General features: G+C 47.6%; 1 protein-coding gene across 2 annotated transcripts in view; it reads left to right on the top strand.

Moving 5' to 3' along the window:
* stk32c (serine/threonine kinase 32C) overlaps positions 1 to 27,732 on the top strand; it is a 267,164-nt gene that overhangs the window by 190,691 nt on the left and 48,741 nt on the right. For both annotated transcript variants that reach the window (XM_084321547.1, XM_084321546.1), the window contains exon 4: positions 26,832 to 27,005. In XM_084321547.1, coding sequence (XP_084177673.1) covers positions 26,832 to 27,005 — 174 coding nt within the window. The remainder of the gene's footprint in view (positions 1 to 26,831; positions 27,006 to 27,732) is intronic.

The raw sequence follows: 27,732 nt of genomic DNA, 5'->3' as shown, positions 1-27,732 counted from the left end.
GGGACCTGCCTGTGTTCCCCAATGCAAACATCAGAAGTTGCAACACTATGAGAATGGCTCGCTTTGATTAAGTCTCATAGGATTTCTGTATTGACACAGCGCCAGGAAGAAGGAGAGCTGAAGAGAAACATGCGGAGACAGCTGTCAGAGAACGTCACGTTGCCTGTAATTGCAGAGAGGATAGAAAGTGTGAAGGATGGTGTAGAAGACTCTAAGAAGGGATTTGTCATTGATTCGTTTTCAACAAAGAAAACGTAATGCATACTAAGAGGATTTGTTGTTTCCCCCCTTCTCTCTCACATACAAACACTCACACATCCACAGAGACATAGATACCACACAATCCCATAGACAGACAACAACACACACTCCCATAGACAGACAACAACACACACTCCCATAGACAGACAACAACACACACTCCCATAGACAGACAACAACACACACTCCCATAGACAGACAACACTACACACTCCCATAGACAGACAACACCACACACTCCCATAGACACAACACCACACACTCCTATAGACACAACACCACACACTCCTATAGACACAACACCACACACTCCTGTAGACACAACACTACACACTCCTATAGACACAACACCACACACTCCTATACACACAACACTACACACTCCTATAGACACAACACCACACACTCCTATAGACACAACACCACACACTCCTATAGACACAACACCACACACTCCTATAGACACAACACCACACACTCCTATAGACACAACACCACACACTCCTATAGACACAACACCACACACTCCTATAGACACAACCAGCGTTTCCGTTAGCCGGTAATTACCGGTATTTGACCGGCAAAATCTGTTTAAGTCCGACATATTTAATATCTCCGGTCTTAATGTCCGGTGAAAATAATTCCCTGAGTCTAAGCACAATTTGATTATTTGAATTGTATTAAAATAGGCTAAAATTAAATAGCCTATGCGATGAACGAAACGATCATTACATTTGTTTCCTCGTTGCTTCTAATAATGACAACGACGTCGTCAGCGAGAGCTTAGTGCTGGGTGTGCGAGTGCATGTGAAGCTGCAGAGCCAGAGAGGCAACAGCACAATGCAGTATTCCAGCAGTACTCCAATTCAGCCATTTTCAGCCAATGTTGGGTGGGGGGCGCTGCTGTGCGGTTCCCAGAAAAGAGCCAATAACAGCTAAATCAGCTTCTCTGCAGCGCCATACTCTTTGCAAATAAGTCGTTGCGAGGTGGAGAGAGTCGTCACGCAAACCACGATAATGTTGCCGTCTCTCTGCTTTCTCAGTTCTTCGCTTGATATAATTAATACAAATGTCCAATATAACGGAATTCGTTAGCTCATAAAAATGTGATTATAACAGACTGCTGTTTAGTGTCGGACCGACTGCCCACAGATACGCGGTCTATTTTATTTCAAGTCAGCAGCAGCACGGAGTATCGAGGGACTTATTTTATTTGGAATATATTAATTAATGACTGTATACGCAAAAGTAGCCTAGTTTTAAGTAATAATATTATAAATCTACATGTCTTGAGGATGACATTCTTTATATAGCCTGCCTATCAATTGTTTTAAAACTCAATAAACTATGACCGGAATTAATCTCATTTGTCCGGTAGATTGAAATCTTGCAGGTCACGGAGACCGGCAACAATTTTTTCTAACGGAAACCCTGGACACAACACTACACACTCCTATAGACACAACACCACACACTCCTATAGACACAACACCACACACTCCTATAGACACAACACTACACACTCCTATAGACACAACACCACACACTCCTATAGACACAACACCACACACTCCTATAGACACAACACTACACACTCCTATAGACACAACACCACACACTCCTATAGACACAACACTACACACTCCTATAGACACAACACCACACACTCCTATAGACACAACACTACACACTCATATAGACACAACACCACACACTCCTATAGACACAACACCACACACTCCTATAGACACAACACCACACACTCCTATAGACACAACACCACACACTCCTATAGACACAACACTACACACTCCTATAGACACAACACTACACACTCCTATAGACACAACACCACACACTCCTATAGACACAACACTACACACTCCTATAGACACAACACTACACACTCCTATAGACACAACACCACACACTCCTATAGACACAACACTACACACTCCTATAGACACAACACCACACACTCCTATAGACACAACACTACACACTCCTATAGACACAACACCACACACTCCTATAGACACAACACTACACACTCCTATAGACACAACACCACACACTCCTATAGACACAACACTACACACTCCTATAGACACAACACCACACACTCCTATAGACACAACACCACACACTCCTATAGACACAACACCACACACTCCTATAGACACAACACTACACACTCCTATAGACACAACACCACACACTCCTATACACACAACACCACACACTCCTATACACACAACACCACACACTCCTATAGACACAACACTACACACTCCTATAGACACAACACCACACACTCCTATAGACACAACACCACACACTCCTATAGACACAACACTACACACTCCTATAGACACAACACCACACACTCCTATAGACACAACACTACACACTCCTATAGACACAACACCACACACTCCTATACACACAACACCACACACTCCTATAGACACAACACCACACACTCCTATAGACACAACACTACACACTCCTATAGACACAACACTACACACTCCTATAGACACAACACCACACACTCCTATAGACACAACACTACACACTCCTATAGACACAACACCACACACTCCTATAGACACAACACTACACACTCCTATAGACACAACACTACACACTCCTATAGACACAACACTACACACTCCTATAGACACAACACCACACACTCCTATAGACACAACACCACACACTCCTATAGACACAACACTACACACTCCTATAGACACAACACTACACACTCCTATAGACACAACACTACACACTCCTATAGACACAACACCACACACTCCTATAGACACAACACTACACACTCCTATAGACACAACACCACACACTCCTATAGACACAACACTACACACTCCTATACACACAACACCACACACTCCTATACACACAACACTACACACTCCTATAGACACAACACTACACACTCCTATAGACACAACACCACACACTCCTATAGACACAACACTACACACTCCTATAGACACAACACCACACACTCCTATAGACACAACACCACACACTCCTATAGACACAACACCACACACTCCTATACACACAACACCACACACTCCTATAGACACAACACCACACACTCCTATAGACACAACACTACACACTCCTATAGACACAACACTACACACTCCTATAGACACAACACCACACACTCCTATAGACACAACACTACACACTCCTATAGACACAACACCACACACTCCTATACACACAACACTACACACTCCTATAGACACAACACTACACACTCCTATAGACACAACACCACACACTCCTATAGACACAACACTACACACTCCTATAGACACAACACTACACACTCTCATAGACACAACACTACACACTCCTATAGACACAACACTACACACTCTCATAGACACAACACCACACACTCCTATAGACACAACACTACACACTCCTATAGACACAACACTACACACTCCTATAGACACAACACCACACACTCCTATAGACACAACACCACACACTCCTATACACACAACACTACACACTCCTATAGACACAACACTACACACTCCTATAGACACAACACTACACACTCCTATAGACACAACACTACACACTCCTATAGACACAACACCACACACTCCTATAGACACAACACTACACACTCCTATAGACACAACACTACACACTCTCATAGACACAACACTACACACTCCTATAGACACAACACCACACACTCCTATAGACACAACACTACACACTCCTATAGACACAACACTACACACTCCTATAGACACAACACTACACACTCCTATAGACACAACACCACACACTCCTATAGACACAACACTACACACTCCTATAGACACAACACTACACACTCTCATAGACACAACACTACACACTCCTATAGACACAACACCACACACTCCTATAGACACAACACTACACACTCCTATAGACACAACACTACACACTCCTATAGACACAACACCACACACTCTCATAGACACAACACTACACACTCCTATACACACACAACACTACACACTCCTATAGACACAACACTACACACTCCTATAGACACAACACCACACACTCCTATAGACACAACACTACACACTCCTATAGACACAACACCACACACTCCTATAGACACAACACTACACACTCCTATAGACACAACACTACACACTCCTATAGACACAACACTACACACTCCTATAGACACAACACCACACACTCCTATAGACACAACACCACACACTCCTATAGACACAACACTACACACTCCTATAGACACAACACCACACACTCCTATAGACACAACACCACACACTCCTATAGACATAACACCACACACTCCTATAGACACAACACTACACACTCCTATAGACACAACACCACACACTCCTATAGACACAACACTACACACTCCTATAGACACAACACTACACACTCTCATAGACACAACACTACACACTCCTATAGACACAACACCACACACTCCTATAGACACAACACTACACACTCCTATAGACACAACACTACACACTCCTATAGACACAACACCACACACTCTCATAGACACAACACTACACACTCCTATACACACACAACACTACACACTCCTATAGACACAACACTACACACTCCTATAGACACAACACCACACACTCCCATAGACACAACACTACACACTCCTATACACACACAACACTACACACTCCTATAGACACAACACTACACACTCCTATAGACACAACACCACACACTCCTATAGACACAACACCACACACTCCTATAGACACAACACTACACACTCCTATAGACACAACACCACACACTCCTATAGACACAACACTACACACTCCTATAGACACAACACCACACACTCCTATAGACACAACACTACACACTCCTATAGACACAACACTACACACTCCTATAGACACAACACTACACACTCCTATAGACACAACACCACACACTCCTATAGACACAACACCACACACTCCTATAGACACAACACTACACACTCCTATAGACACAACACCACACACTCCTATAGACACAACACCACACACTCCTATAGACACAACACCACACACTCCTATAGACACAACACCACACACTCCTATAGACACAACACCACACACTCCTATAGACACAACACTACACACTCCCATAGACACAACACCACACACTCCTATAGACACAACACCACACACTCCTATACACACACAACACTACACACTCCTATAGACACAACACCACACACTCCTATAGACACAACACTACACACTCCTATAGACACAACACCACACACTCCTATAGACACAACACTACACACTCCTATAGACACAACACTACACACTCCTATAGACACAACACCACACACTTCTATAGACACAACACCACACACTCCTATAGACACAACACTACACACTCCTATACACACAACACTACACACTCCTATAGACACAACACTACACACTCCTATACACACAACACCACACACTCCTATAGACACAACACCACACACTCCTATACACACAACACCACACACTCCTATAGACACAACACCACACACTCCTATAGACACAACACTACACACTCCTATAGACACAACACCACACACTCCTATAGACACAACACTACACACTCCTATAGACACAACACTACACACTCCTATAGACACAACACTACACACTCCTATAGACACAACACTACACACTCCTATAGACACAACACTACACACTCCTATAGACACAACACTACACACTCCTATAGACACAACACTACACACTCCTATAGACACAACACTACACACTCCTATAGACACAACACTACACACTCCTATAGACACAACACTACACACTCCTATAGACACAACACTACACACTCCTATACACACAACACCACACACTCCTATAGACACAACACTACACACTCCTATAGACACAACACTACACACTCCTATACACACAACACCACACACTCCTATAGACACAACACCACACACTCCTATAGACACAACACCACACACTCCTATAGACACAACACCACACACTCCTATACACACAACACCACACACTCCTATAGACACAACACTACACACTCCTATAGACACAACACTACACACTCCTATACACACAACACCACACACTCCTATAGACACAACACCACACACTCCTATACACACAACACCACACACTCCTATAGACACAACACCACACACTCCTATACACACAACACTACACACTCCTATAGACACAACACCACACACTCCTATAGACACAACACCACACACTCCTATACACACAACACTACACACTCCTATAGACACAACACTACACACTCCTATAGACACAACACCACACACTCCTATAGACACAACACTACACACTCCTATAGACACAACACTACACACTCCTATGCACACAACACTACACACTCCTATAGACACAACACTACACACTCCTATAGACACAACACCACACACTCCTATAGACACAACACTACACACTCCTATAGACACAACACTACACACTCCTATAGACACAACACCACACACTCCTATAGACACAACACTACACACTCCTATAGACACAACACCACACACTCCTATAGACACAACACTACACACTCCTATAGACACAACACCACACACTCCTATAGACACAACACTACACACTCCTATAGACACAACACCACACACTCCTATAGACACAACACTACACACTCCTATAGACACAACACCACACACTCCTATACACACAACACTACACACTCCTATAGACACAACACTACACACTCCTATACACACAACACTACACACTCCTATAGACACAACACTACACACTCCTATAGACACAACACCACACACTCCTATAGACACAACACTACACACTCCTATAGACACAACACCACACACTCCTATAGACACAACACCACACACTCCTATACACACAACACCACACACTCCTATAGACACAACACCACACACTCTCATAGACACAACACTACACACTCCTATAGACACAACACTACACACTCCTATAGACACAACACCACACACTCCTATAGACACAACACTACACACTCCTATAGACACAACACCACACACTCCTATAGACACAACACTACACACTCCTATAGACACAACACTACACACTCCTATACACACAACACTACACACTCCTATAGACACAACACCACACACTCCTATACACACAACACCACACACTCCTATAGACACAACACCACACACTCCTATAGACACAACACCACACACTCCTATAGACACAACACTACACACTCCTATAGACACAACACTACACACTCTCATAGACACAACACCACACACTCCTATAGACACAACACTACACACTTCTATAGACACAACACTACACACTCCTATAGACACAACACTACACACTCCTATACACACAACACCACACACTCCTATAGACACAACACCACACACTCCTATAGACACAACACTACACACTCCTATAGACACAACACTACACACTCCTATAGACACAACACTACACACTCCTATAGACACAACACCACACACTCCTATAGACACAACACTACACACTCCTATAGACACAACACTACACACTCCTATAGACACAACACCACACACTCCTATACACACAACACCACACACTCCTATAGACACAACACCACACACTCCTATAGACACAACACCACACACTCCTATAGACACAACACCACACACTCCTATAGACACAACACTACACACTCCTATACACACAACACCACACACTCCTATACACACAACACCACACACTCCTATACACACAACACTACACACTTCTATAGACACAACAACACACACTCCTATAGACACACCACCACACACTCTCATAGACACAACACCACACACTCCTATAGACACAACACTACACACTTCTATAGACACAACACTACACACTCCCATAGACACAACACCACACACTCCTATAGACACAACACTACACACTCCCATAGACACAACACCACACACTCCTATAGACACAACACCACACACTCCTCTCTGTTCAGAGGCCAGATTCTGCTTTCAACGGCTCCATCGGCTGCTTCACAGGAAATTCATTAGGAAGGTGGAGGCTTCCTTAAGCCAGGCAGATGTCAATTCTGCAGCCCACAGCAATTGCCCTGACCATTTTCTATCTGGGTAGTTAGGATGTGTGGCAGAAATGGATTACCTCGGGGGAGGGAAAATCTATCAGTTGCAGTGCACACACACACCAATTCACACATCCTTCTAAGCCACATTTTTTTGTTTTTTTACGCCCTAGTTGGGAAAATCAACCATCACAAAAATATCTCTTTTATATTAGGGTGGGGCGTGAGGTATCCACTGAGGTTAACGTTAGGGTTAAGGTTAATGACGACATTTTACATGAAAACAATGCCGTGATCCGGTGTTGCCGATTGGCCAAGTTTACCAAGTAGAGTGTGGAAAACGACCAGACGCCTCTAAGCCCGTCGCATCACGCGGTGAAGATGCTGCCTCGCTCGTTCCCCCGGATCATCCCAAAGCCCCGCGGTGCACGGGTCATTTCTACCCCAGCCGGGCCGCATCGCACAGGGCTTACATCCTGCTAAATGAGGTCGATGTTGCCAAGGTAGCGGCAGCCTTCAGAATGTATAACATTATCAGAGCGAGGTTCTGCCTCCAGCTTCACATCACAACAAATCACTCTCAAAACACCATGACACGCACTCCCCCGTGGGGTCAGAGTGACGGTGAAATATGACCGAGCGGGAGCTGCTGCGGCACAGTGGGGAAGGGGGGGGGGGTTTCGGGGAGCGATGGGACGAAGCCACTCGGGTCGCTGGGTTCTAGAGAGACGTAGCGGAAATTCCCCAGGAGGAGATCATCTTTTAAAGCGGATTTTAAAACAGAATCGAGTTATCAACGGGCGCCATGGAGTGTGTTCCTCTTCACTGTCTAGCCCTTCATCACAGCCAGAGCAAGAGGGGGAGAGTGGCAGGATGGATGCACCACATTCTGTTCTCCCTCCATTGAGAATATTGATTTCAGGCCGAATGGAACGAGTCCTATGGAGGTTGTAAACATATTAACCCCTCCCAACTCAGAATTCACAACAACAAGCCCTGTGTGGGAGTTTAGCCTCAGGCTCAGCTGATGATCATAACAGATGAAATATGGGATCTTTCTCAATAGGGCTTTAGTCTGTTTTCTTATTAAATATACAGTAGCTCTGTGTTTGCCACAGACTTATTATTTATTACTTAAGTAACTATTATTATTTTTATTATTTTGACCCACAACTTTAGTTGAGCACGCACCATTCAAAGTGCACCTTGTGAAACCAGGCGGTGGAGGGTGTGTGCGGTGGAGAGGGGGGGGGGGGGGGGTGGTCTAGGGGGGCAGCTTGGAGACCACAAGGGGAGAGGCAGTGCTCACTCACTGCATTGTTTGAGGAATCCTCAAAGGACGGCGGTATGTCTTGTGATTGAATCATTTGGCCAGTCTCCTGCCTTCCAGCCTATCTAGGCCAATGCAACTTTACAGCGCAAGTAAAGCAAACTGATAGTCACCGCCCCTACCCTCTTCTCTCTTTCTCTCTCGTTCACTCTTGGTCTCTCTCTCTCCTCCCTACTTGCCTCCCTGTGCTCATTTGTCATCATGGCCTGGTTACTTCAGCCTGCTCCTCGGACTCCTCCCAGCCCTCTCACCTTCCTTCCTCTGCTCCTCGGACTCCTTTCAGCCTTCTCACCTTCCTTCCTCTGCTCCTCGGACTCCTCCCAGCCCTCTCACCTTCCTTCCTCTGCTCCTCGGACTCCTCCCAGCCCTCTCACCTTCCTTCCTCTGCTCCTCGGACTCCTTCCAGCCCTCTCACCTTCCTTCCTCTGCTCCTCGGACTCCTCCCAGCCCTCTCACCTTCCTTCCTCCCTCTGCTCCTCGGACTCCTTCTAGGTCTCTCACCTTCCTTCCTCCCTCTGCTCCTCGGACTCCTTCTAGGTCTCTCACCTTCCTCCCTCTGCTCCTCGGACTCCTTCTAGGTCTCTCACCTTCCTCCCTCTGCTCCTCGGACTCCTTTCAGCCCTCTCACCTTCCTTCCTCTGCTCCTCGGACTCCTTTCAGCCCTCTCACCTTCCTCCCTCTGCTCCTCTGACTCCTTCCAGCCCTCTCACCTTCCTCCCTCTGCTCCTTGGACTCCTTTCAGCCCTCTCACCTTCCTCCCTCTGCTCCTTGGACTCCTTTCAGCCCTCTCACCTTCCTCCCTCTGCTCCTCTGACTCCTTCCAGGCCTCTCACCTTCCACCCTCTCTCCGTGTTGTGACTGTCTGGACTAGTGATGTTAAGATTCACAGATTTGCATCGGTGCACCGGCATAAACTTTCAAGATGCGAGTGCACCGGTGGAAAAAGTGTGCATCGGCTACAATTCAGGTTGAACTCGCGATGCATCTGTTGTAGCGTCTTTGCATCGGTCAAAACCGATTCATTAATATAATTTCCTCTCATCCACTTCTGTCAGCAATCAGCAGCAGAGACTATCTTTGCTTCGCTACTACGGAAGGCGAGAGCCGCGTCACAGTTATCAACAAACAGGGAAGTCGAGGAGACATGAATAGAATTGACCAACTGGCTAACGTTAGCCAGCCGCTGTTAGCCGTTCAGCTAACGCTAAACTATCTAACTAACTAACGTGACTCCGCAACACCAGTTCCATTAGTGTGGAAATGGGGGGGGGGGGGGGGGGGGGTATATTGAAGACGCTCGACAACAGGTTCAAAGATAACTTCACATTTATTGGCAATTCGTTTCTTTATATCGCTTCCTCCAGGTTCCAACTGTGTTGACAAAATGCCATCATGGTGTGGTCAACTACGGCACATCAGAATGCTCAAACTCAAACGCGCGCTCGCTCTCTCTCTCTCTCTCTCTCTCTCTCTCTCTCTCTCTCTCTCTCTCTCTCTCTCTCTCTCTCTCTCTCTCTACGTTCAATGATTTAAAGTGGCCAAACGTTACAATATAAATACTAACTGGATAGTTGATGATAAACATTTAATTTCATTATCTGAAATATTATAAAATCATTAAGTCTGCTATAAGCCATTATCCCTTTGTGTGTGATTATTATTGTCTCACAGTAGTGTGTATATATAAATTGAGTGTGTGTGTTTTTAGCTAAAGTGGATAGAAAACACAGTACTGTGCAAAAGTCTTAGGCACCCAAGAGTTTTTATATAAATTGTCTTACAGTAGATTATTTAATTTTTAATAATAATATAAGCTGCATATAAGGAATACAACCAAATCCATAAAATTGTATCATTATATTGCATCGTGTTGAATCGCATCGTATCGCCCCGAATCGCATTATGTTGAATCAAATCGTATCGAACAGTTAACTGTATCAACAGAGGGCGGCTGGGTGGCGCAGCGGTCTAAGCGCTCGTCACCAACACGAGAGACACCGGTATCGAATCCGGCTTGTCAGCGTTGCCTCCAGTTTGGGCCGGCCGTCATACTGACTCAGCGGGAGGGAAGTCGATGGGTGGTAATCTGGTTGTTGTAAACAGCGACTCATACAGGTCGGTCAGGGCGCCTGCACAGCAAGGACAGGAGATGGCGAGGGTAGTGTGAGCCTCCCACACGTTACACCTCGCCAATGAGAGCCCGCGCTGGCAGGTGAAAAGATGTGGCTGGCTGACTCCGCATGTATCGGAGGGGACATGCGATAGATTCTTCAACCCTCCCTACGACCCACCAGTGGGGGGCACATGCGAGCAACGATCAAGACAGGGGAGGGGGGAATTGGCACGACTAAATTGGGATGGGAGAAAAACAGAAAAACTGAGAAAAAGTGGATAAAAAGGGGTGAATCGTATCGCATCGCCCGGTGCTTCAAATGTATCGTTAATGTATTGTATCGTTGGCAACGTATCGAGATGCGCATCGCATCGGCCTCAGTGATGGAAATGCACATCCCTAGTCTGGGCCCTTCCACCTGGACTCTCCCTTGACACAGACAAGCGACCAGGCATTCATTTAATCCCACGAATCTGACCCCTACGGTAGCTAGTTTGGTGCTACTACGGGGGGCGACAGTGGCTCAGGAGGTAGATCGGTCGTCTGGTAATCAGAAGTGTAACTGAGGGGTACAATTCCCTGACTGTATTACTAGATATGATACTTACTACCACTACCTTTGTACTTAATATTCGGCCACCCAGTACACGGCATAAATATATTATCATGAACACTCTCACGTAGATGAAACGGATCCAACACAAATGTACGAATTAGAAACAGGTCTTTATTTCCTACACAGCGATGGTGTGTAGAATAAACACTTAATCACTTAATTACATTTATGAATTGAAATAGTATGCACTTTTATGGCAAGGAGTATTCGTCGGTATATCAATAGATAATGTCCAATCTCTGAAGGCGCAGGTGGTAAATATACGACCTGGAATAGTTACGGAATAACAGCAATGATACTTTAATGATTATAGGCTGGATACACTAGAGGGGGTTATTCCGGTCGCTTGTAAGCCAACAGGAGTAGGAGGGGGGGGGGGGGGTAGAATCCAGCTGCCTCGTCCGGCCAAGGGTATCCCAGGTGAACCCACTGTAGTGCCGTTCAATGCGCCGGCGATCCTTGGACCACAGATGAAAGCAGGTGGACTCTTTGTGGGCCGGCTCTCTCCGGTCCACGGGGGAGAGATGTGGAGAGACCTCGTCTTGCAGAGCGTCTCCTCACCTTGCGTCCTCTCCAGGGGGGGGGGTTCCAACACACGGTAGTGTCGGGGGTCTTTATCCATAGAATAATCAAAGTATCCAAAGCATAATCCGTGCCTGGGAAGGCGGGCTGTCGTCGGTAGAATAATCCGGTATACAGGTCCACTCGCTCGTCGGCTCTGGGGCTCCTCGGGTGCAGCTTCACATAGGGTCAACCACCCTGGGTAAGCAGCCAGTTCTCTGCCCGAAACGATGGGGTACTGACTACGGTAGTATTCTCACCGCACGAAGCACTATATATTAACAGACTATTATTAGCTTAATAGACTACGTCCAACTCGACGATATAGTGCCAAATATGACTATTCAAATATTAATATACACGATGTCTCAATACCGATGGTAGGCCGAACTTGGCCTTACTCCCACACGTGGCATCGCGGGGAGGCTTTACGTCTGTGACTCTATTGGAGGGTAAGAAACTGGACTGAAAAGAAAGTCCTACTTTAGTAGCGCAGTATATATACGCACTATGAACAAATAGTCCCATTAGTGGTGCGGTAGCCAAATTCCTACGTGGAACTAGGACTTGTTCGTACATGTCGAGCGGTACGTTTGAACTGGGTCTGAGGGGTATGGCAGCCTGGCACCAAGGTCTCGACCAATAGTAGAATGGAGACTATTATGGGATGTTCAGTAGGCTAGAATGGATATTCAATGCATATTGTACAAGGAATATACAAGGGATATCAGGGAATATTAGAGAATATACAAATACAATTAAATATATATATATATAAATAAATATATATATTCGGTTTAATCTGGCCCTTCACAACAGCCACCCCCTGAATAGGTCCCAGACCTAATCAGTTAAACAGAGACAGATTAATCGCGTTGTCTATTTACACATAAGGGTTTGCTGTAGGGGTCAGTCAACTTCACAAAGTCATAGGGTTGTAGGGTCATGGTCATCATCGATTGTGTCTGGGAGTCGAGGCAGTTCTATGAGCCTTGCCACGGGACGGGTGTAAGTGCGACCCTGGACGAGCACTTCAGCTGCTCGGACCTTGCCGTCGGCACCGGTGATCACTTTGCTTACGCGGCCGGCCGGCCACATAGCTCTGGGCAGTGATTGATCAATAATCATGACGACTGTTCCTTCTGTCAAATTGTCTCTCTCCTTTACCCACTTCTGGCGGGTCTGTAGAGACGGTAGGTAGTGCAGTAGGAAACTGTTCCAAAACTTGTCGGCTAATACTTGGCTGTACCTCCACATTCGTCGGCCGTTCGCTTCTTCAGGCCGGTACATTGTCTGGGGTAATGTGGGATCTAGCCGCCCCATCAGGAGTGTGTTGGGGGTAACTGGGTCGATATCCGCCACATCACTGGAGACATATCCGAGGGGCTTCGAGTTAAGTACTCCCTCAATCTCCGTGAGGACTGTCATTAGGACTTCTTCCGCCACAGTCTGGGCCCCAAGTACTGCGTACAGGGCTGTCTTTATGGAGCGCACTTCTCGTTCCCAAGTGCCACCGAAGTGGGGTGCGTTTGGGGGGTTGAATTGGAAATCAACCTGTACTGGAGCGAGGTGGGTCTTAAGTTCTGGGCCCATAGCTTGGAAGCTCTCTCTCAGCTCTCTTTCGCCGCCTTTAAAGTTTGTCCCATGATCGGACAATAGGGTAGACGGTCTTCCTTTCCGTGATATGAATCTACGGAAGGCCATAAGGAATGAGTCTGTGCTCATGGTCGGGAGAAGCTCGATGTGTATCGCTCTGGTGGTCATGCATTTGAATACAATACCCCACCGCTTCTCGGTTCCTCTTCCTTTCTTTATGTGCAGCGGGCCAAAGCAGTCCATACCCGTTGAGTGGAATGGCTTGTCACCGATTCGGAGGCGACATGGAGGAAGGTCAGCCATCCTTGGTATGCTGGGCTGCGCGCGCCACTTGCGGCAGTCTAGACATGTTCGTTGGAAGCGTCGTACTGCCTCTCTTCCTTGTAGGATCCAGTAACGACGTCTGATTTCCGCGAAGACTCTTTCTGCTCCTGCGTGATGTACATCCTCATCGTATTTCTTTATAATCAGCTCTGTGACCTTGTGTCGGCTGTTCAATACGATCGGGTATTTAATGTCATCCGGTAGATTGGGGGCTCTGCGTAGGCGACCACCCACTCTGATGAGGGTGTGAGCGTCGCTCTCGGGGGCCAGGTGAATTAATCTGCTGTCGGATGGGACGGGCTTTCCTCCCTGTAGACAGGCCAATTCATCGGGGAACGAGTCTCTCTGGGCTCGCTGCAGTAGAAGCAATTCTGCTTCCTCGTAGTTAGCTGCTGACATATCAGCGGGGGACTTGCACTCCGGGTGGTACCGCAGGAATGTTCTTTGTTGTGCACTCTCTATGGACGTGCAATCGTTTATGTTAGGGTCGGTGGAGGCTACGGTGCTCAATCCACAGAACACAGACTTCTTAATTTCCACCTCCTCTGGACTTGCTTCCCTCGGGATAGGCATGGGCCACTGTCCTTCCGGGAGTCTTAGGAATGCGGGGCCGTCACTGTAGACATTGCGACGGGTGAGGTCATCCAGGGGCATCCCCCGGGTGATGACGTCAGCTGGGTTCTGTTTTGTATCAACGTAGCGCCACTCTGTTTCTCCGGTTAACTCTTCGGTTAAGTCTTGAATCTCGGTGACTCTGACTCCCACGAAGACTTTGTACTTGCATGAGTCCGATTTGATCCAGGCGAGTACCGTCGTGGAATCTGACCACAGGATTGTTCTAGACACCGGTATGGTGAGCTCACGTTGGATGAGCGTGGCTAGGTGCGCTCCGGCTAGGGCTGCGCAGAGCTCTAGACGTGGGATAGATTGTTGCTTGCGTGGGGCTATTCTCGAGCGGGCGAGGACAAATGCTGTGTAGATCTCTCCCCCCTGGTCTTGGGCCCGCAAGTAGGCTACTGATCCGTATGCGACCTCTGAGGCGTCACTGAAGACATGTAAGTCCATTTTACATGTCTCTGGCCTCACCGTGGGTGGGAAGTAGCTTCGGCGCATATTAACGCCTGGGAGTGAGTGGAGCTCCATCTCCCACTCTCTCCAGGTGGATGCAAGGTGTGCGGGAATGGGGTCGTCCCAGCCCTGGTCCTTGTCCCACAATGCTCGTACAATCATTTTTGCCCTGGTGGTGTACGGTAGAATACATCCTAGCGGGTCATATTGTCGGGCGAGTGTTGTGTACACACTCCGTCTGGTGGTCGGCGCCGCCGCCGGCCTTCCCTGCTCTGTAGTCAGGGGCTTGTGTCTGTAGTGAAGCGAATCTGTTTTGAATCGCCACACCAATCCCAGGGTCATCTCCTGGGCTTCTCCCGGGATTGTAGCCATCCAGGTCTCGCTGCTGGCTGCCTTGTCCTCGGAGGAGAGGCTGCGCAGTACTTGCGGATCGCTGCTGGCCCACTGCCTGAGATCAAAGCCGCCTTTGATCAATGAGGGGCGGAGTTTAATCAGGAGAGCCTCGGCTTCTTCCTGGGTTGAAAGGCTTTGTAGACAGTTGTCTACGTAGAAGCTGTTCTTTACGCTGTGTCGGACCTCTTCGTCCGCTGCTGGGTCCTCTGCTACATGTTTCTGTAGTGCAAATGTCGCACAGCAGGGGCTGCACGTCGTTCCGAAGGGGAGGACTTCCCATTGGTAGATGGCTGGGTGCTCATCTCCTGGCTTCTCTCTCCATAGGAACCGTAACAGGGGCTTGTCCGCCTCTACTAATCTCACCTGCAGGAACATTCCTTTAATGTCCCCGCTGATGGCCACCTTTTCCTGGCGGAAGCGGAGTAGAACGCCGAGTAGGGAGGGGCCGAGTGTGGGACCGGGCAGTAACTCTTTATTCAGATTTTGGGATCCGATCTGGTAGCTGCAGTTAAATACTATGCGGTCTTTACCGTTGTGATGGACCTTGTGGTGGGGCACGTACCACGATTCAGTGGTCTGGTCAGCCTCTTTAATGTCCATCTTTGTGACGTGTCCCGCTGTGATGAGCTTCTCAATCTCAGCGCGGTATACACTCTCTTGGGCGGGGTTCTTGGCTAAGCGCCGCTCCGTGTTCAGCAGGTACCGTTCTATGGCGTCTGTCTTGGCGTGGAAAGTAGGCATTCCTTCTCGCCGCAGGAGTGGCGTGGCGTATCTCAACACGCCGTTGACCGGGACTCTCTTGGTCCCTGTCTCGAGGAGGTGAATGGCGTAAATGTCATCTTTAGAGCGAATGTCTTTCTTTCCATTCTTAAAGGGCATTTGTTCCAAGCTCCATAGCCGCTCTACGTGTTGCAGGAGTGCGGTTTCTCCCTCTGTGACTCGGGAGTGGAGACATCTAGTGGCTGTACTTCGGTTGAGAGATTTGGCGAGCGGGCCTTGGAGAGTCCATCCCAAACGGGTCTCGACTGCTGCAGGACAGCCTCGGGGTCCGGTATGAACCCGGTCTATCGGGACAATGAGGTCTGCATGGTCGGAGCCTATCAACAGGGTCGGCATAGCATTGTCTATGAGCGGGATCGGTAACTTGCGCAGATGTGCATATTTCTCCATCAGCTTGGCGACGGGGTATGTGTACCGCGACAGTCCTATTTCTTGGCTGGTGAAAGCGTCTGCAATCTGGTACCGTCGCTCAGGCTGGCCGCTTGCTGCGATAGAGAATGAGACATTCTCGCCCTTTATCGTCTTCAAATCTCGTCTTATTGTCCGAATTGTCATTTGGGTTTCGCTTCCCCGCAGCCCTAGCTGGGCCGCAGCGGAGGCGAGCAGTAGGGTCTTCTCTGACCCGTCATCGAGGACGGCGTAAGTGTCCAGGACTTTATTCTGGTAGCTTAGTGTCACACGCACTACTTTTAGGAGTACTCGGGCTCCACTGCTGCTGGCGGGATCGATGTACATGACGCTCGCTTTGCGGCTGGATGGTGCAGGTGAAGGGCGCCGTCTGTTACTGTCGTGAAGTATGTCCAGATGGGCTCCATCGCACTTGGTGCACCTTTTCTTTAAGCGGCATTCGGCTGCCATGTGTGAGCGCGCACAGCGAAAACAGCGCTTGTTGGACTTTATCCATTGACCTGCTTCCTCCGCGTTCAGCTTGGGGAAGGAGTCACATTGCGCTAGCCAGTGTTCTTTCTCACAGTAGGGGCACACTATCTTCCACTTCTCCGTTCTGGAGGGGGTACTGTGGCTCCTGCTGCTCGGTACTGACTCCGATTGGTGCATCACAGTCACCGATCTTCTTCCATCATTTAGTCGTCTGGTTCCTTCTCTGGAGCCAGGGGTGCTCCGTCCGAATGTATCTAGCCGTAGGCTGCTGACTTCTCTCGCCAGGAAGTCTGCTAGATCGAGGAGGTTCGGTTCGGGGCCATTCGGGTCTCTGTGGTCCCTCTGCCGCCTAAAGCGCTCCTGACGAGCGGGCGGCAGCTTCTCCAGGATCCTTTCCACATTTGAGTTGGCGTAAAGTTCATACTTCCCCTTCTCTCTTTGCGCTCCCAACATCCCTACCAGGGACTGCACTCTGATGGACAGGTCGTCCAGTGCTCGATTGTCTATTGCTGGGGGTAAGCGGTCGATGTGTCGGATCTCCTGGATCACGTAATCCCATATGCGCCCATACCTCTGGTCCAATGCTACCAGCGCTGCTGTGTATGGGGTGGTGGAAGTCGCGTAGGCGAGCGCTATATTATGTGCGCGGGGCACCTTTAAGTGCTGCAGTAGGATGGCGTATTTGTGGCGTTCATCCAATACATCCACCAACATGGTCTCCAGACACATGCGGAGTTCTGTATACTGGGCCCGGTTCTCTTGGGTGAAGTCGGGTACCATAGGCGTGCCAATGTATGACGCTGACTGTGGATACATCAGCGAGCGTTGGGGGAGAGGCCTCCTAGGCGAGTCTCCTCCCGCTCCTTGGTATGGGCTGGTACCGGCAGTGTACCATGGCCCGCTTGTCCAGGTGCTGTTCCTCGGTGCGGGTCGTGCGTCGTGCTCACCCGTGTATAGAGTCGGGGGTCTGTAGCGCAGCTCCGCGGGAGTATAGCCTGGGCTGTACCGGACCTCCTGGTCCGGTAGAGTACTGTGCTGTCTTCGGGCGCGGTTCTCCTCCTCTTCCTCTTCGTCTTCAGTTAGGTCATCCAGTGCTTGTAGTCTCTGGTTTAGCCTCTCCACAGGATATGCTGCTCCTTCCCGGTTGCTAGGTCTCGCTTGGACCGGTGGGGGGAGGTGGTCTGTGGGGGGTATAGACCTCGTCTGTTGGTCAAGTTCAGGGTTGTTTACTCGGCTAGGGGATGCCGCCCTGGAGGTGTGTCTAGACGAGTTCCTGGAGCCTCTGGCGGAGGGAGAGGGTGTTGTCCGTCTGATCAGCTGTTCTATTAGTTGCGCTTGCTGTCTGTCGCGCTCTGCGTCCCGTAGAGCACCAGCAGCTGCTCGCTGGCTGTCTGCTCGGTCTCGGGCCACATTCTCTTCCATCTGAATGCGTCTTATTTCCAGGCGTATGTGCTCTTCTTCGCTCCGTTGCTGTATCTGCAATCGATCGCGTTCACCCTGGAGTCTATCGCGTTCAGTAGAGGCTTTCAGGCTGACGAGGAATGCCTGCTGTAGGGTCCTCTCTGCCTCGCTGGGAGAAGGTGGTTGTATAGGGGAGCCTTCCCTCGGGGTACTCCTTGCGGAGCCTTGGAGCTCTATCTCCACGGTGCTCTCCCCGTCTTCTTCCGTGCCGAGTTCTCTCTCGGTAGCGTTGTATTCCTCCCGGGACTCATCGGGGACTACTTCTTCAGTACTGGCGGGGTGTGAAGTCATGTCTGGTTCCCACTGGTCCCCACCGTGAACTTGGTCAGTTACATTAGAGCCCGTAGGGGCCTCTATGGTCGGGGTAGTCTGGGCGTTGGGGTTAGACATACTTTTACTTTCTAGTTTTACCGCGTTTACTGTTAGTAGAAGACTAGGTTGTTGACTGACAGCGTAAGCCTCTAAGTACTGAGGGAGCCGTCGTTCGCGCTGCGGGCGTTGGTTAGGAGGATCGTTTCGTGGAGTGTTCATCATAGGCCATTTCAATATTAATAACACTATATTAATATTACACTAATTACCCTCCGGCTCGAAGGACCAATTGTAACTGAGGGGTACAATTCCCTGACTGTATTACTAGATATGATACTTACTACCACTACCTTTGTACTTAATATTCGGCCACCCAGTACACGGCATAAATATATTATCATGAACACTCTCACGTAGATGAAACGGATCCAACACAAATGTACGAATTAGAAACAGGTCTTTATTTCCTACACAGCGATGGTGTGTAGAATAAACACATAATCACTTAATTACATTTATGAATTGAAATAGTATGCACTTTTATGGCAAGGAGTATTCGTCGGTATATCAATAGATAATGTCCAATCTCTGAAGGCGCAGGTGGTAAATATACGACCTGGAATAGTTAAGGAATAACAGCAATGATACTTTAATGATTATAGGCTGGATACACTAGAGGGGGTTAATCCGGTCGCTTGTAAGCCGACAGGAGTAGGAGGGGGGGGGGGTAGAATCCAGCTGCCTCGTCCGGCCAAGGGTATCCCAGGTGAACCCACTGTAGTGCCGTTCAATGCGCCGGCGATCCTTGGACCACAGATGAAAGCAGGTGGACTCTTTGTGGGCCGGCTCTCTCCGGTCCACGGGGGAGAGATGTGGAGAGACCTCGTCTTGCAGAGCGTCTCCTCACCTTGCGTCCTCTCCAGGGGGGGGGGTTCCAACACACGGTAGTGTCGGGGGTCTTTATCCATAGAATAATCAAAGTATCCAAAGCATAATCCGTGCCTGGGAAGGCGGGCTGTCGTCGGTAGAATAATCCGGTATACAGGTCCACTCGCTCGTCGGCTCTGGGGCTCCTCGGGTGCAGCTTCACATAGGGTCAACCACCCTGGGTAAGCAGCCAGTTCTCTGCCCGAAACGATGGGGTACTGACTACGGTAGTATTCTCACCGCACGAAGCACTATATATTAACAGACTATTATTAGCTTAATAGACTACGTCCAACTCGACGATATAGTGCCAAATATGACTATTCAAATATTAATATACACGATGTCTCAATACCGATGGTAGGCCGAACTTGGCCTTACTCCCACACGTGGCATCGCGGGGAGGCTTTACGTCTGTGACTCTATTGGAGGGTAAGAAACTGGACTGAAAAGAAAGTCCTACTTTAGTAGCGCAGTATATATACGCACTATGAACAAATAGTCCCATTAGTGGTGCGGTAGCCAAATTCCTACGCGGAACTAGGACTTGTTCGTACATGTCGAGCGGTACGTTTGAACTGGGTCTGAGGGGTATGGCAGCCTGGCACCAAGGTCTCGACCAATAGTAGAATGGAGACTATTATGGGATGTTCAGTAGGCTAGAATGGATATTCAATGCATATTGTACAAGGAATATACAAGGGATATCAGGGAATATTAGAGAATATACAAATACATTTAAATATATATATATAAATAAATATATATATTCGGTTTAATCTGGCCCTTCACAACAAGAAGGTTCCCGGTTCGATTCCCGCTCTTCCCAGGCAGCGTGTCTGAAGTGTCCTTGAGCAAGACACTTAACCCCTAATTGCTCCCGATGTGCAGGTTGGCACCTTGCGTAGTTGCCTCCGCTGGCGGTATGTGAATGTGTGAGTGAAATGGGTGAATGTGAGGAACAAAAAATGGTAAAGCGCTTTGGATAAAAGCACTATATAAAGACACCGTTTACCATTTGCCATTTACTACAGCAGAAGCACTTGTTGTTACCATTGACCCTTGAATAATCCATAAACTCAAATCTGCAGAGAGACACAAAACAATGCTACAGCATTGACTGTGTTGGCTGACATGGCCTCTCTAAGAAATGTAGAGAGGGAATGGGCGAGTCTCGTGTTCATTGGCGAGGCTTTCACTGGGCGCGTATACATCTGGAACAAATCATGTCATTCCGATGTTTTCCTTGTTTGTAGCTTCAAATTCTAAAGACTATAATGTGTAGGGGAAGGAGAGAGAGAGACATCTGAAGAGAGTTAGGCGCTACTATTCAGCCCAGTCAGTCTGAGTCACTCAACGCCCATCCCTGGCTCTTCTTTTTTCATTTCATCACACTCTGGGCCAGGGTTCTAGTTGTGGATCCTCAGAGGTTGAATAATCAATTATGAAACACCTCCTTTTCAGCTGTGGACTCTTGTGTACTTGGCAGAGGACAGAGGAAATCAGGTTGGCTAAGAGGTATCATTTTGTGAGCGATTACCCATCAGAATTCTTCTCGTCCACAAGAACCTGTCACTTTGCACCGTTCCTCCCTTTTGTCTCTCGTGTTTCCTGGCCAGTCCCTGACAGGTGAAAGGTCACATATCTGTCCTTGAAGCAAGAAAGACGGATTTGTGTGTGCGCTCTGAATTCAGCCCAGTCTGATCTTGCGACGCACACTGTATTAATTAGAAGTGTTCCCAAACGCCGGCTCTTCTTCTTCCTTTACGGTTTCCATCCCGTCCTCTGTCCATGGGGAAAGCTTTTGAAGGTGACGAGACCTGACTATCGTAGCGTTTCATACGTTTTCCAGTTGTCAGCCCGGTTCTGACATCTTTACTTGACAACCAGACACGGAGTGAGGAGTGACTGCGCGACCGAGACACTCTCCCAGGGAAGGCGGCGGCGGCCGGGGCAGACATCACACCGGTCGCCTCAGAAGAAGCCAGACTCTCGTCTGGATACCGTGAATCAGCCGGTGACAAGGAGGTGCTAAGAAGGTGACAATAAGAGGGACCCCTGCCGGCAGCAATCAACAGTCTGGGACCAGCCATCTGGTGAGGCCGCTCTGTTGCGAGTGAGGCCCGGCCCCCCCGGGGTCAGGTCAGGTTGGTATGAAGGGGGCCGCTGGAGGTGGCTGCACTGTCACATTGTATTGAGAAGATGCCAGAGTACCGTCTGACTCACAATCAGTTGCCAGGAAAGAAGGAGAGGGAATGAGGGAGTCTTGTGTTGAATAGCCCTCCGATCTGGGGCATGAGAAAATACCTGTATCCGCTTCAGGGCTCCCTCCCCCCAAAAGGGATGTAAGATTTAGTGTATTCACTGAATCAGTTATCTTTTTGAAAGTCGCACCATTTTGTAGATTGATCTGCGTTTTCTTTTTGAGGATGAGAAAGAGGCCAAAGCTCTGTGAATGGATGTTTGCTCCGTGGCAGGCAGCAGCAGTGATCTCAAGGCGAGATGATTTTCACTCTGCTCCAAATGCTGGGGCCCCATTTCTCGCTTATAGAGATGCAGGAAATTGCACCTGGAGAGGACCAATCACGACACACCGTGAAGGTTCAAGACCAAGCAACCTAGCCGGGGAAAAAAGTAATAATGTGGGCTTCAGAGGGAAAATAATATTGAAAATGATATTAATCTGAGTGTGAAATGAGATCTCAAGGGAGGGTTTTCTGTACAGTATGGGCGGAATGAGTGCATGTTGCTGTGTGGGAGGCCTATTAACTCATTCAGCGCCATAAGCTGTCCCCATCTCTGCCGCTTCAGGCCAGCTTAAAATGGTCATTTTCGCTGTGTTTCACGATGTTTGCAGAGCTGTGTGTGTGTTCTGTATTATAGTTGTGGAGACAATGGTGTGGCTCATTTGACAGACACTACTTGTAGTCCAACATGGAAAAAAGAGTTTGTTTCTACACACTGTAGTTTGTAGTTTATTACACGCTAAACATCGCGCATTACCAAGATAATCCAGTCTTTTTCCATAGGTCGCGAGATAAAACGTGTTATGTGCAATAAGCCCAAACCGTTCTGGTTGATCCCCTGAAATCCCAAATCAAAGGTATATACCACACATGTACCTTCACAAAACCATCAAAACCGTGATCGTGTCGATAACGAGTTTACTCAATATTTTGTCCTCATGTTGGGGAGAAAAATTATGGAGTGTTAACAAATCCCCTCCCAGATCATTAAGAGGCTGTATTTTTATTTGATATGCATGATTAGGTGGCTTGATTGACAAGTATCTTAAGCCGACCATTAGTGATCTTCAATTAAGTCACATCAATCAAAAGATGGGCTCTTTCCTGGCTTTCATTTGGCAATCTCTCTCCATTCCTTCAAATAAGTGGCAGCTTAATAGGATAATGACGGGTGTTTAACTCTCACACTGTGCCTGTTTGTAGTCTGCCAAGGAGTACACACACACACACACACACACACACACACACACACACACGCACATACACCAACTCCGCCATACAGTACATTCATTCACACATCCATAAACGGCTGTTGTTAGATTCACAGCTCAGCAGGATGCATGTTTATAGCATGTTGTCTCGTGGCTGCACTCTATGTGAATATGGCATTGTGTGGGACACTGCGTTTGTCTTTGTGTGGGCCTGTATATATATAAACACATTTGTGCCCATGTGTTTGTGCCTGTGCACATGTTCACGTGTGTGTACCTGAGCTTGCAAAAACATTTCTAAGTCTGTTTGTATTTCATGCCTTCATATTTTCAACATGTGTGTGTGTGTATACTGTAACAATCTCCGTTATTGACGACTCACCGACTCAGGGGTTAGTTCTCACGTTAATGGTTTATTGCAGTTCTCTGGTTACAGCATACAAACTGGGTGCATCACCTCTCGTTGTTCCCAACTAACTGCACCTGATACTGTTAACTAACAAGAGAGTGCACGCTGGGTGCCACACCCTCTTATACCTTTAGCCGAGGCCAGCCCCTGCACTCCAGCCTCTGTCACCCTGCGGCTTACGCGACCAATAGCGCCACTGCCAGCCCGAGATGGCGGAGTGCTGAGTGACAGCTCGGCTGACCAATGACCCCCAAACTCAGGGTCGCTACAATACAATAGCAGTATACAAAATCAAAATGAAAAGAAAATCAATGTTGAATCGTTTCCTTTTAATCAAATTTAATCAATCCCAGGATTGATATTTTGACTATGCCCAATTTCAGAATTCATAACATGTTATTCCTCTGGTCTACGATGGTACAAACAGATTAGTGAAAAACTCTCTCCCAAATCCAAAAACTAGAGTGCTAAAACTCAAACGTGTGATGTCATCAAGTCTGAAGCTGCCCCGTAGACAATAAACTGGGATTGTATAGATGACACAGAGCACCCAGGGGAGTTCTGTGTTCATAGGTACATTTTATGTTGGAATTTAAACCACTACTATAGAATAAAGCTAATTTGGGTATAAAAAATAAAACAAACATTCTGACAAGACAAACTCAGTCTCCCATTCATTGTCAACGGAGAAGCTCCAGACTTTACACCTGATGACATCACAAGTCTGATTCTTCCTTCTCTGGTTTCTGGCTTTGGGAGAGATTAACTCATGTTCACAAATATTGATTTAACTATCTTAGGCCATGGAAATAATATATTAAAAAAATTTTATCAACATTTTGATAAATAAATAAACATTATTTCTACCATGCGTGTCTAGTTTCTGCTGAACTACTATGGAAACTCACCAAAATGTATTTGGTGAAAACTGAAATGTCTTGATCACAATGGCAGGTGCTGGCCTGCTAAAACCAATGTCATCAAGCTTAATTTAATCTAAATCATATAGAATCAAATCGAAAAGGGTCCTTGTGAATTGAGATGGAATTGAATCAGGTCATCTGTGCAGATGCCCAGCCCTAAAAAGAGTGATTGAGCTTTGCGCCCTCGACCCAGCCCTAAAAGGAATACGTGATTGAGATGTGCCCCCTTGACCCAGCCCTAAAAAGAATAAGTGATTGTGCTTTGCCCCCTTGACCCAGCCCTAAAAAGAATAAGTGATTGAGCTGTGCACTTGACCCAGCCCAAAAAGGAATAAGTGATTGAGCTTTGCCCCCTCGACCCAGCCCTAAAAAGAATAAGTGATTGAGCTGTGCGCCCTTGACCCAGCCCTAAAAGGAATAAGTGATTGAGCTGTGCCCCCTCGACCCAGCCCTAAAAAGAATAAGTGATTGAGCTGTGCCACCTTGACCCAGCCCTAAAAGGAATAAGTGATTGAGCTGTGCCCCCTTGACCCAGCCCTAAAAGGGAATAAGTGATTGAGCTGTGCCCCCTCGACCCAGCCCTAAAAGGGAATAAGTGATTGAGCTGTGCCCCCTAAAAGGAATAAAGCCCTTCCCATAGTCGAGCGGACCGTACACAGAGCAGACTCCCGCGGAGTCCCGCGGGCTCAAAGCTGACCCAAAGGGTACTCAAAGCTGACCCAAAGGGTACTCAAAGCAGACCCAAAGCAGAGTCCAAGTGCGAAGCTCCTATTTTCTGACGCGCGGACGTCCGCGGCGCCCACTTGGTGTCACACAAAACTCTGCCGGCGCGAGACATGTAGGAAATTGGTCTGCGGAGATCCGCTCGACTATGAAAGCTCAAAGAGTCCAGTGGACATCCGCAGAGTCCAGTCCGTGTACAGTCCGCTCGACTATGGGAGCACCTTAAGTGATTGAGCTGTGCCCCCTCGACCCAGCCCTAAAAGGGAATAAGTGATTGAGCTGTGCCCCCTCGACCCAGCCCTAAAAGGAATAAGTGATTGAGCTGTGCCCCCTCGACCCAGCCCTAAAAGGGAATAAGTGATTGAGCTGTGCCCCCTCGACCCAGCCCTAAAAGGGAATAAGTGATTGAGCTGTGCCCCCTCGACCCAGCCCTAAAAGGGAATAAGTGATTGAGCTGTGCCCCCTCGACCCAGCCCTAAAAGGGAATAAGTAATTGAGCTGTGCCCCCTCTACCCAGGTACTCATTTCAGGATGAAGAGGACATGTTCATGGTGGTGGACCTGCTGCTGGGAGGAGACCTGCGCTACCACCTCCAGCAGAGCGTCCAGTTCAACGAGGACGCCATCAGACTCTACCTGTGTGAAATGAGCCTGGCCCTGGACTACCTGCAGAGCCAGCACATCATCCACAGGTAGTGATGCACGATATATCGGCCGCCGATATAATATCGGCCGATATGGAAGTTTTTTTTACACATCGGTATCGGTCCGATATCAAGATAGGTCCGATATTTATAAAAAAATAAATAAAATTAATTTTTTGTTTTACATGCCTTAAATAGTTTCAAAATATCTGTCATTTCTGAAAACAAGTTACAAAAGTAAAAAAATAAATGCGTTTTGGAAAATAGCTCTTTATTTGATTATCATAAAAAAGTGTTTTCTATACAGAGATATCGACATCGGTAAATATCGGTATCGGCCAGAACAGCAATATTAATATCGGTTATCGGTATCGGCCACAATTTTCACATCGGTGCATCACTATCCACAGGTAGTACCCTTCAAACATTATCCACAGTTATACGGATGAAATATGACTCAGAGGTACAGGTGAAATATTATCCACAGGTATGGATGAAATATTACCCTTATATTATATGGAGTGGGGCTTTCCTCAACTAAAGAGGTTCTTAGAAGGACATATTTTAAATCTAATGCTTACCAGATGTGCTTACCAGGCATGTGTTACTTCGAAGGGATCAACAATGGGTATGAACGAGACTTGCGAGCGCATCATTCCTCTAGGTAGGATATCATCTACCAGAGCAAATGATGAATTAAATATTATCACACAGGTGTGGGTGACCTTATAGGGAGCAGGAATATAATGTGGGTGGGGATGGATGAGAATGAAAA

Source organism: Notolepis coatsorum (assembly GCF_963971535.1).
Source record: "Notolepis coatsorum genome assembly, chromosome: 9".
Classification (NCBI taxonomy): domain Eukaryota; kingdom Metazoa; phylum Chordata; class Actinopteri; order Aulopiformes; family Paralepididae; genus Notolepis; species Notolepis coatsorum.
Note: the sequence above shows the minus strand (reverse complement) of the source record. Positions and strands in the feature narration are given on the sequence as shown.